Source organism: Tupaia chinensis, unplaced genomic scaffold (genome assembly GCF_000334495.1).
Source record: "Tupaia chinensis unplaced genomic scaffold, TupChi_1.0 Scaffold138725_1, whole genome shotgun sequence".
NCBI classification, from domain to species: domain Eukaryota; kingdom Metazoa; phylum Chordata; class Mammalia; order Scandentia; family Tupaiidae; genus Tupaia; species Tupaia belangeri.
Window position 1 is genome coordinate 1,123,992 of NW_006198617.1, and position 12,195 is coordinate 1,136,186.

Genomic DNA, 12,195 nt, shown 5'->3' on the forward strand with positions numbered 1-12,195 from the left:
AGAAATCACCCCCCAGGGGGGATGGTCACGCCGCAATCCCCTCTCCTCCGTTCTCCTCTCGGGATCTTGGGCACGCACGCACACGCGCCCGGCGTGAGTTTTAAGCCACCAGGTCCGAGACACGAACCGCGGTCGACTACGTGGGAGTCCAGCGACATAGCCATTACGCTAACTGCTGGTTCCCTATAGCAAAACTTTTAAAATAGCAAATAAATAAATAAAAATAAAAACACAGATGGGGCCAGCAGGTGGCATGGTGATTAAGGGCGCTGGAGCTCCACATGGCCGACGCCAGTTCGAGTCCTGGAGCTGGACGCTTGCTTTCTTACTTTCTCTCTCTCTCTCACTCTTCTCTCCCTGGTTCAAATTGAAATAAAGTTAAATAAAACAATTCTGTAAAAAAGAAAAAAACAGGCAAAACTCAGTGTCACGTGGGAGACAGATGCTTTTCCTTGTTAGCTTGTGGGTCCTTGCAATCTGTGTCCAGGAGCAGACCAAGACAGCGAGCCTGACTCCAAGCTGTGTCTGGGCTGGGGACTGCGGGACTGAGCACACTACAAAGGGGAGGGCAGTGCATACTGGGCCACGAACTCACTGACACTGTTCTCAGTGAGGCAGCCAACTCCTCTTCCAGATGTGGCACCACTTCAACCAAACAACCACACTGGAGGGGAGGGAGCAGCCAGGCCCAGCCCGGGACGGCCTGCAGTCCTCCTCAACTGCTGGAGCCAGTCACACTCCGGGGAGGAGGGGGGTCAGCTTGCTGAGCGCGGGAGGGAGCTGCTGGCTACAGCCCCCAACCACAAGGAACTGCGGCATGACCACCCCACGGGGGTGCTCTCACTCTGAGACAGCGTCTGCTTGTCTCTCTCAATGAGAAAGCACGTAAGGGCCGAGAACAGGAGGGGACTGCTGACCTTGGTGAAGGCCTTTCATTGAAATCACTGGGAAGTGAGTCCCATCTAAGCGTGTTTTCCACACACGGGGTGGGGGGGGAGATGCCACGGGGAAGGGGCTCCCGGCCCAGCCCAGGACCGCGCTCCCCGCCAACTGGTGGGAACAGCCGCATTACCAGGCGAAGGAGGTGTGCAGGCAGGCCCACAGGTGGTCGTCGCTCGTCAGGGAGGTGAGCGAGCGGGCGGCATTGCCGTTCCTCTGGTGCAGGAAGGGCGTGAAGGCCGTGTTCATCCTCTGCGCCCGCTGGGGGCACCCGAACTGCTCCGCCTCGAACACCTGAGTGCAGAGGAAGCGCAGCCTGTGTGACACGCGCGAGGGCAGCCACGGGGAGGTCGCGTCCCGTGGAGCTGACCAGGCTCAAGTCTCAGCAGCCTAGAAACCCAGCCGGGTTTCCAGGACCCTGACGGGACAGAGAACAGGAGGAAGGAGCGTGGCCCGCCCAGGCACTGCTCTCACGAGCACGCACGCACACACACGTACACACCAGTGTGTAACAGACACAGCCAGCCAGCAGCCTAGATGCCTGCTCACACCCCGCAGGGTCCTCCCCCAGACTGTCTCCACTGCCCTTTCGGTGCGGCGGGCAGGATGTCCCTGTCTACCGGCTCCAGACAGACCAGCTTTGCCCCAGCGAGATCAGCCAGTTCCTAAGCCACCTGCTGGGTGTCTAACCAACAGGGACTCGGACCCCTCCCCGCTCCAGGGGACACCAGTGCTGTCCCTGAGTGCCTCCTGCCCCACACGCCGCGGCCCTCCTGAGAAGCACGGGATTGCCCCAGCCAGCCGGTCCCAGCAACACTGCACACGGCTGCCACTGTGCGCGGAGACCCGGCGGGCAGACACGCAGACAGCGGACTCCGTGGCCTGTAGCTGCCGGGACTAGATAGCTGCTCGTGGCCAGGCCACAGGGCATAGCCAGAGGCTGAGGCCAGGAACCGCCTCAGCAGGACCAGGGCCCAGGTGCTGAAAGGATGGTTCAGGGACAGCCAGGTCTGCGAGCAAAAGCCAGAGCTGACCAGAACCAGAACACCGAAGCAGGAGAGACCGCCACAGGCGGCACCGACCAGGAGGCAGGCAGGGTGCCTCGACCCTGCGGAGACCCAGACCACAGAGGAGGAGGGCTCCCGGGGCAGCCCCGCCAGGCTGCGCCCTCACCCTGAGCGCCTTGCCCTGGAGCCCGTCGATGATGCCCCGGATCTTGGCCAGCAGGAAGGGCCAGGAGTTGATGAGGTAGATGCGGTCCATCATGATGGCGACAATGCTGTACCAGCGCTGGAAGCCGCGCGCCAGGCTGTCTTTGATGAAGAAGGTGTGGCTGAACACGAAGCCATGCTGCTCGTCCCCAAAGAAGATGGGGCCCTCACGGCCAGGGCAGACCTGCAGGAACCGGCAGGGGCTTGAGGAGACAGCTCCCACCCAGTTCCTTTTGACATTTTTAAGGTTTTGCCAAAGGCATGTACACTCAGTGGAGAGAAACAGAAAGACAGTGAGAGGAAGCGAGAGGTGAAGTGAGAAGTCACCCCCGGGGATGGCCACACTGCGACCTCTTCTCCTCCAGTCTCTCCCAGGATCTGGGCAGGCGTGCACATGCGCGTGGCGTGAGTTTCAAGCTGCCAGGTCCAGGAGTTGAACCGCCGTGAGCCATGTGGGAGTCCAGCACCTTAACCACTACGCCACCTGCTGGCCTCTCACTCACCTCTTTAGAGGTTGTCTCTCAGGAGACAGAGGCAGCCCCCCCAGCCAGCCGGGACTGTAGGTGCACCCTCGTGTTTGGCCCACCCCGTGCTGCAGTCCGGGCCTCCCATGTGGCTCCATACGGCTCCAGGTGCCGGGTTACTGTCTGGGCCCACCGAGCCCCGCAGTGAACGGCCCCGAGCGGCCCAAGGAACACACTCTGCACCCTCCTCCCTCCTAAAGGACCTCGGCCCCTCCTGCGTGCCGGGTTCACACTCACAGATCCTGCAGGTCTACCAGGCATGCCGCCACGCCATGGAGGGCCTACAGGAGGGGCGGGGCAGGGGGACGACAGCGACAGGGCGCCTGCGACCGAGTCCCGGGTTCTCTGTGACAAGACCACAGGGTCTGAGCTCCACAGCAACAGCCGTGCATTCCCCCCTTGGTGGGCTCTGAAAGCCGCGCGTGCTCATCACAGAGGTGCCAGTGGGCACAGCCAAACGTAACAGCTGCATGTCATAAACGGCCCCAGAGAATGGCCAGAAAAGACCTGCCCTGCAGCCTAGCAGCTGAGAGAGCCCTTCCCACGTGGCCAGCTGTGTGGTTCAAATCCTGGCCCCAGCAACTTGAAAAACACACTGGCGTGTGTGCATGTGCGCCGGAAATCCCGACAGGGTAGAGACATGGAGAAGGGGCGGTGGTGTTGACCACGCCCATTCGGGGCTGCTCTTCCTCTCCCTCTTTCCCCTCTCTCTGGCAAGTGCATGCACCCTGTAGCCAAAAAAAAGGACTGGGGTCAGCCAGGGGGCGTGGCGGTTAAGGCTGGACTCCCACATGGCCAACCTCGGTCTGAGTCCCAGACCTGGCGGCTTGCTTTCTCGCTTCCCCTCTCCCTTCTCTTTCTCTCTGAGTGCAAGTGCCCTAGAGTAAACTGGAATAACAAGAGGTTAAATTAAATAAATAACTATTCCATTTTCAAAAACGGACCAAGATAAACCTAGCGCTTGAAGTGAACAAACGGGGGCCGGGCAGTGGGCGGTGGTACCACACCGGCCCCACGGGCCAGGTTGCAGGCTCCTGTCCCCGGACCTCCCTGGGTACGCCTGCTGAGGTCAGAGGAGGGCAGACGCAGACATGAAGGCCCTGTCGGGGGCCTCGCCCTCCGTGTCATACAGGAAACAGACAGAACACACGGAAAGCTGGCGCCACTCAGAAAACGCGCGAGTCCCAGCTCTGGACTGCTGCGAGCAGGGCCTCCCCATGGCGGACTCCTCGCCTGCCCCTCCACGACGGGCACCGACCTGGCCCAGGCCCCGCCACGGCGCTCACCTCGCAGCTCAGGCTGCGGACGCAGGCCTGGCGGACGATGCTGAAGAGCTGGGGGTGGTTTGGGTGCTGGTGGCTGACGTACTTGATCGAGGTCTCCTTGTCGTGGCTGATGTAGCCCGGGTGCCCTGCAGCGAGCGAGCGAAACCGTGGTGGGGGAGCCCGTCAGTCGTGACGCAGCAGTCTGAGCGTGGGAGACCGGCTGGGGGACCCCGCGGACCTCCTTCAGGTAACTGGCGTCCGAGCCCCCACCTAGGGCAGGCTTCACACGCCTGCGCAGGACACCCAGGACAGAGCTCAAAGGCTGCCCGAGGCCAGTGAGATCCCGCCGCGCCCTGAGAGCTCTCACAGCAGGTTAAGAGAAGAGGGTTACCTCCCACAACCTGAGGCTCGCTGCCACGGGGCCACCCCACAGGAGGGAATGGGGCACACTGGCGCTCTGTGCCCCTGCTCTGCACGATGCCACTGTCCCCACCAGGGCTCTGCCCTCAGTCCTTTTTAGTTTTCTAGAGAGATTTTTGCCATAGTGTGCGTGCGCTCACCAGAGACAGAAACCAAGAAATCATCCCCGGGGGGATGGCCACACCGCAATCCCTTCTCCCAGGATTTTGGGCACATGCTCTCAGCCTGAGTTTCAAACAGCTGGGTCCGGGACTTGAACGGTGGTTGATCAGGCAGGAGTCCAGCGACATAACCATTACGCCCCCCTGCTGGTCCTGTCCTCAGTCCCGAACACACACCCGGCAGGGGTGCAGCCAGGAGCGCGGAGGACAAGGGTGTGGAGCCAGGGTTCCGGGCTGGGACCCCGGGCCACGGCGTGGGTCGGACCAGCAGCCCACTTGTGGCCGTGCCAGAGCTGCCACTGCGCAGTAGGACCACCTGGGCACGCAAGGTCCATCCGGCCCAGGTCTGAGGGGCCCCTCTGCTGGCCTGAGCCCTCACAGGCATGTCCGGCAGATAAACTCCCACTTCTCCCGGACCAGGAGGTGGACTCCCTGAGCTGCTGTCCCGGCAGACCCGGCCCAGGTCCTCCACACAGAGCTGTGCACCGGGGAGCTCAACTCCCCTCCCAGGGCTCACAAAGTAACGCCGCGAGGACCAGTAGCCCCCGTGAGCAGGAGCGTCACCCAACAGTGGGCAGAGGGGAGCCGCGCCCTGCCTGGCCAGAGGCGACCAGGGCGGACACAGGAGGGGCAAAGGCACATGACAGGAAGCACTTCCCAGCCCACTGAGGGGGTCCCGGAAGACCAGCCCCACTGCTCCCCACCTTCCCCTCCCCCCACTCGGGGCACAGAGCTGCCAGCCCCCAGACTCTCACCTCACACATGTCGGACTTCTTGGGCCCAGGGCTGCTGGACTCGGCGCTGGCCCCTTCGGCCGGGCTGTGGGCGCGGATCCGACTGCTCATCTGAATGCCCCCCTCCTCCTCCTCGGCCGGCTCGCCCTGGCCAGGGCCATCCCCAGCCCCAGCCCCTTGGGGTAGCGGGGCGTGCAGAACCTCCGTGCAGAAGAGGGTGCGGGGCCCATGGAGCTCGCAGAAGTGGCAGAGAGCGACGATGGCGTTCATGGTACTCAGGACCGGCGCTGGAGGCCTGGGGCGGGGAGGCGGATCGGCAGCTCACACTTCGGGGCTTCCCAGTGTCACTGACGGGCGCCCACGTGTGCCAGTGCTGCATCGGAGTGGGAGACAGACAGACAGACAGAGCAGGGATGCTGGGAGTGAAGTCCTGCACAGAAAGCCCCTCGGTGCCTCTGGGACGGATCCGCGAGGCGGGCAGTGGAGAGCATAGGTTTGGAGACCGCACGGGCAGCAGGACTGGTGCTGAGTTCAAGAGGAGGCTCCCACTCAGCCCGTGTGCTAGGTGCAGGCAAGCCAGGCGGGGCCCGCCCGGGGGGAGCACGCCTTGACACCAGGCTGGGGCAGAGGTGGGGGTCTGCTGGGCAGGGGGAGTCCTGCAAGGACCAGTGCCCCGGCGTGGGGGTGAGGAGTGTGTGGCGTCTGGGGGCAGAGGGCAGGAGACAGGGCAGAGGCCGCAGGAGGCCTTCTAAGACGCTTTCAGAGACTGGAGACACTTTGGTGGGCTCCGCGGGGTGACACAACATGAGTTGTGTTGCAAGAGGCTCATTCCAGCCAAATGCAGGGAACAGGCCGCAGGGGCCAGCGTGTACACAGGGAGCTGGCCGAGGCGGGCCCAGCAACCCCAGAAGCCGAGCTGGTGGAGGGGTGCAGAGGGAAGGTGAGGGCTGGAGGAAGGGTGGGCAGTGGGAGCGGGCTGGAGCCAGCAGGTCAGGGCTGCAGACAGACACAGGAGCCGCCCCTCCAGGAGCAGGGGTGTGGAGGCGCTGGCCCAGGGCACAGAGGGAAGGCAGTGGGCAGGAGGCAGCTCCAGGGCCGCCCGGACTAGGAGAGTAAGGAACGCGAGTCTGCCTGAAAGAGCAGGGAGACTGGGCACTCCACCTGCAGGGCAAGCCCAGAGGGCGGCTGGCTCAGCGAAAGCGGCTCTCGCCAAGGCCTGGCATGGCCACCCACTCCTGTGAGGGTCCCGGAGGCGAGATGCAGGGCCGGACGTAGAGGGAGGGAAGGTGGAGTTAGTTTATCAGAGCTTCAGTGTAGGGTGACGAGAAAGCTTGACACGGGGTGGTGACAGGCACACGACAGCGGGATGTGTGTAAGGCCACTGAACTGCACACGTGGCCAAGACGGTACGCTTACTGTGTTCCACCACAGAGTCTTTCAAAAGGGCAGTGCCGGGGACAGTGGCGTAGTGGTTAGGGCCCTGGATGCCCATGTGGCTGACTGTGGTTCCTGTCCTGGAACCAGAGGCTTGAAACCCACGCCGGGTGCGTGTGCATGCGCGTGCACACCCAGAGTCCCAAGAGAAGAATGGAGAAGGGGCTGAAGTGTAGCTGTCGCCCTGGGCAGTGACGTCTCACTCTCCCTCCGTGTCTCCCACAAGTGCGTCCAGACTGAGATAACAAACGACGGGGTGCCGAAAGCAGCGCAGTGGTGAGAGGAGGAGCAGTGAGGCGGACCCGTGCGGGAAGGTCCTGGCTGCGGCCTGAGACCTCCCTATGTGCACGCTACATGCCCACGGCCCAGGGAGGCTGGCAAAGCACCCAGATCACATCGGGGTGCCGTCTCTCTCTCGTGGAAGAAATGCGCTAAGAGGAGGAGGGATGGCCCGCAGAGCTCCCGGGAGCAGTGCTTCAGGGGGTGAGAAAGCCTCGAGCCCCAAGGCTCCAGGGCACACCTGATGGGGACAGAGGGGCCAGGCGAGCACCATCCCCTAACGCCATGACTGCAGCATGCCTGGGTGCTGATGGCGGAGGGCTGGCGGAGGACAGTCAGGGAGGTGACCCACCTATCCTAACAGGAGGGAAGGCAGATGCAGGTACCCCTCTGCTTGGGGACAGAGCTGGGGACATGTCTGCAGGGCTCTGACAGGCAGAGAAGCCTGAAAGCCAGTCCACATGTGCACAGCAATACCCGACACAGGGGACCCGGAGGTCACACCAGCAGCCGGAGGAGGGTCTGGAAGGCCTAGAGTGACCGTGTAGCATCTAGATTCACGCTAACACATGGCCACGAGCCACACATTGCCATTTATATTAAAAACATGGTGGCCAAGGTGCTGCCTGCGGGTCGAGTCCCAGGCCCAGCAGCTGGCTCTCTCACTTCCTCTCTCTCTGATGAGCACACATGCCCCACAGCAAATTAAAAAATAATAACGAAAAGGTTATTTTACTTCTGCCATGCATGACAGAGGAACAGAGAAAGAGAAAACGCAGTGCGTCATGCCCCGCTCAGCGCAGCCTCGGCCTGCCCCAGCCCTGGCTCCGAAGCCCACGTGCGCACGGGGTTTATAGGGCAGTCTCCAGCCAGGCACCTAAAACCATCCCATGTGGGTCAGCCACGCTGGGTGAAATTTTAGCACCGCGCCACCACCTGGCCCCCACATAAACGGGGTCACAGTTCAGCTTCTCAATCTCATGGGCCACCTGCGGCTCATGGCCACTGTCCCGGATGTGCAGGTTACAGACAGGTTCCAGGGCAGAATGCACCACTGCATGGCCTTGCTGCAGACAACGGGAACCACGTAAGTTCCGAGTGTGGACAATGGCCAGGGTACCCCAGAGAGCAGACCCTCGGTCCTGGCCCTTGGTAGGCAGGCATGGACAGGACTGAGGCCGGCCGGACCTGCCTGGACCACTCTCCTGCACAGAGCATGGAGCACAGCCTCCGTATGCACAGCAGTGGCCAGGGGTGGGCAGTCCCCTACGCACCGTGGTCTAAGTAGCCAGTGACAGCGCTCTCCACGGCCTGCGCCCTCTGTCCCTAGGTGTCCCAGCCATGCCCACAGGGCCTGTTTCTCTTGCCTGCCCACTGATCCACGACCCCTCACATTTCTGCCACCAGCATTTCAGCTGCTAGGCAGCTGCGCACCTGTCCCTACCCAAGGAGGGGCTGGTGCAGAGCGATCACACTGCAAGGGCAGACATAAAACTGCCACCAAGGCTAGCTGAGTGGTTAGGGAAGCTTAGATCCCACAAGGCTGGCCACGTGGTTCAAATCCCATACCTGTGTTAAAAAACACACTGGGTGTGGGACCAGCAGGTGTAATGGTTTTGTCGCTGGACTCCCACGTAGTCCACTGTGGCTCAAGTCCTGAACCTGGCAGCCTAAACACGCTGGGCATGTGTGCATTCGCGCCCAAAATCCCAAGAGGAGAATGGAGAAGGAATTGTGATGTGGCCATCCCCCCAGGGGTTAAATTCTCGCTGTCTTTCCCCGTCTCTCTGGTGACTGCACATGCCCTATAGCAACAATCTCTTAAAAAATAAGTAACAGCAGGTGCGTGTGTGCTGAATCACAACAGGACGGAGAGATGGAAGAGAGGACTGCAGGCGTTCCCTCTGGCCAGGACGCATGCCCTCTGGCAAAATGTCCACCGACTGACCTCTGGAGAACGCGCCAGCTGGGCCAGCCAGAAGCAGGGTGTGGGGATGAAGGGGTGCTGCTGGGGACATGGACAGTGGAAGAGGACACACACAGGACTTCGGGTGCAGCAGGACGCTCAGCTGGGCAGCCCTGCGAGCTCAATGGAGATCCGAGTGCAGCAGCAGAGGGCAGGTGTGGGGCTGAAGGTCTGAGCAGCCCACGGACCTCATGGCTCCCCCTCTGCACCCCTTGGCCGCTGCCTGCATGGGCCTGACCAGTGGCCTCCCTGACCAGCGGCCTCCCTGACCAGCCCCGGGAACGGCTGCTCCCTCCGCCCCATCTCTCTCCCCACTGCTTTCCTGTGGTCCTAGCGCTTCTCACACCAGAGCGACGGGGTGGGAAGCTCGCTGTCTGGCCACCTGCTGTATCGTGTCTGCGACAGCTCCCGACACGCAGGAGGCTATGCACCCGCTCGTACTGGCTAAGTGAGCGAGCTCGAGCTGCAGCACCGAGGGGACAACTGTCGCCCCTGAAGACGAACGGGGAAGGCCAGTCTGAGAGTTGGTGGTCCAGGTACAGATGAGCCAACTTAAATGCCAGGTCCACAGGGCTTGCTACCATGAGGTCCCAGGAAGCAGCAGGAGTGGTGTGGAAGCCACAGCTCCTTGGGAAAGTGTGCGGAACAGGCACCCAGGGCCTTCCAGCAAGACGCCCCCAAGAGGGCAGCCTGGCCGAGTCCCCCCACGGCAGGGCGTTGTACTGACCTTGGGCTTGGCGGGACGACACGTGCACCTTCACACGCCTAGACCAGAGAACGTGAGGCCTGTGGCTTCGAGTCAGGCACGGCACTGGGCCGACGCAGGATCCGGTGCGGTCTAGGTAGGACAAGGACCAGCGTGAGCACCAAGAGCACTGCTCTCTGCCACGTGAACGGGCGTGGGGCATGGCGAAGGAGCATCCGGCCACCCCAGGGTCGTGTCTCAGCCCTCCGGGTGGCAGAAGCTGACCCCTGACCCCGCGGCTGTCTTCCCCCAGGGCATCACCCAGCAAAGGCTCTTTCAGCAAAGGCTCTTTCAACGTGAGCGTCTACACTCTCCCCCAACCTCTGAAACAGGCACAACTGAAAAGCCCAAGTCGTCACCCCCCACTCTTGGTTTAAGGGGCTGTTTTGGCAGCCTCCACACCAGGCCGTAGCCTAGAAGTTTCTCTCTGCTCCTCACACAGGAAGGGAAGGGGAGCCAGAGGCAGAGGTGCTAAGCTACTTCCCGGCCAGCCTCTAACACCAACGCGGGCTTTTCTCACTGGGTCGTTAGCTCATTTATTCCTTCCGGGAGAGATACGCCTGCACACACCGACAGGGTCTACGGCCATGATCCAGCCCTGCCTCGGCCAGCCCAGACCCCGGCCCGAGCACCATCTACAGGTGTCCTCTGCACGAGCGCTCAGGGCCTTCTCGGGTGCCTCCTGTCACACAGCGCCGCGTGGCCCTGGGCCACCGTCTGGCCTTTTCTACTTCTTGGTGAAAACTTGCCTGAGGGGAGTTCTGAATTTGCTGATGGTGTGTGCGAGAGCCCTGGGCAGCCCCTGGAAGGCAGTGAGGGGCCTGGACAGCGAGGCCTGCACCCGGGCTGGGAGGTCCTGTCCCCAGCCCTCACACTAGGTGGTGTCAGCTGTGCCACGTAACCCAGCTCAGGAGCACCAGGCAGCACGCGGGGCAGGGAGCCCAGCTCCTCCCGCACCCTCCAGTTCCAATCTCTACCTCATGTTGGCTAAAGATGAGCAACCGGGGGACCAGCAGTTAGCGTAGTGGCTACGTCGCTGGACTCCCACGCGGTTCGCGTCCCAGACCCAGTGGCTTAAACTCACGCCAGGCGTGTCTGTGTGCGTGCCCAAGATCGCGAGAGAAGAATGGAGGAGGGATTGCGGCGTGACCATCTCCCCCGGGGGGTGATTTCTCACTTTCCATCTCTCTCTCTCTTTCTGAAGAGCGCACGCATCCTACTGCAAAAACCTCTCCAAAAACAAAAACCAAAAAAAGCGAACGGTCTGAATGGGATAGAAAATTTTTCCTTCCCAGCAAACCTGGAACCCAAGGATGCAGCAGAAACCTCCCCACCTGACAGCCTCGTCATCAGACTCAGAGCGAGGTAGGCCTGCCCAGCTTGACAGTGACACCTGTACCCGCCTCCGGCTCCTCCCCTCTCACAGTACACCCTACAGCCCAAGAGGCCCCAGGCTGCTCAGTAACACGCACCGGCCCCACCAGGCTGGGTTTTTTTAAAAAATAATTATTTTGGGGCGGCTAGCAGGTAGCATGGTGGTCAAGGGCACTGGACTTTCACATGGCCAACTGCAGTTTGAGTCCCAAACCTGGCAGCTTGCTTTCTCACTTTCCCTTTCTCTCTCTTTCCGGTCAAATTAAAAACAAATAAAATTAAATAAAGTAACTCTCTTAAAAAAGAATTTTAAAATATTGTCATTATTTTGTTTTATTTGTTTTTAAAGCTCCCAGGTCCGGGACTCAAACCGCAGTCAGCGCTGGGAGTCCTGCTCCCTTAACCGCCACACCACCTGACGGCCCCCAGGTTAGATTTTAGCATCTTAGCCAACAGCCAGCACAGACCCAGGAAGCCAGCCCTGAGGTTCTGCAGCGCAAATGAAAGGCCAGGTGGGCAGGACCTGCAGGCCCTGGACCGCCCACGCTCCGCTTCGCCTGCACGCCCATCCCCAGAGCCAACAGTGTCACCTGCCCACTGCTCAACTACTCCATGGCAACGGGATACCCCAGGGCCAACAGCACTAAACCGGCGGTGGCCGCTCTCTGCTGGGCCAGAGACCCCCAGGGCAGCCTGGCTGGGGCGTGCACGGTGCCAGCAGCACTGGCTCGGGCAAGGCGCTCGGGCTCCCTGGTGCCAGAGCCTTCGTCCCCAGCCAATGCCCCGCTCAGGTCCCTGCAGGTGACGTGCCCAGCCCCGCCCGCCTGCAGAGGTGTGCTTCCACCCGCCGGGGAGGCCCGCGCTGGGCCCTCCTCGGGACGCCGGCCTGGGAAGAATGGGGGTGCACACGCCGTCCCCCCTAACCAGAGGCAGGGAGGCCGGGGGCCGAGAGCGCAGTCTCGGGGGAGCACCGAACCAGACCGAGCAAGCCCCGCAGGGTCTGCCCTGGGCCGGCTCCGCGTACCCGCAGAGCTCGCGCGTGTGTCCCCCCGCCATCCACGGCTCAGGTTCCCGGAGACGCCCCGGCGTCCCCACGCCAGGCCCTTCCGCAGACCGCAGGCCCCTGTCCCCGGGCTCCACCCC

The 12,195-nt window shown here is 62.1% G+C and overlaps 1 protein-coding gene across 1 annotated transcript in view; it reads right to left on the bottom strand.

Moving 5' to 3' along the window:
* Positions 1–12,174, bottom strand: part of FLCN (folliculin) — a 26,346-nt gene extending 14,172 nt beyond the window's left edge. Inside the window, exons 1-6 of the mRNA XM_006161634.3 lie at positions 12,077–12,174; positions 9,661–9,771; positions 5,275–5,627; positions 3,961–4,106; positions 2,113–2,334; positions 1,073–1,233 (exon numbers count right to left, since the gene is read on the bottom strand). Of these exons, the coding sequence (XP_006161696.1) occupies positions 1,073–1,233; positions 2,113–2,334; positions 3,961–4,106; positions 5,275–5,524 (779 nt within the window). The 5' untranslated portion in view covers positions 5,525–5,627; positions 9,661–9,771; positions 12,077–12,174. The remainder of the gene's footprint in view (positions 1–1,072; positions 1,234–2,112; positions 2,335–3,960; positions 4,107–5,274; positions 5,628–9,660; positions 9,772–12,076) is intronic.
* Between the last annotated feature and the right edge of the window lie 21 nt (positions 12,175–12,195).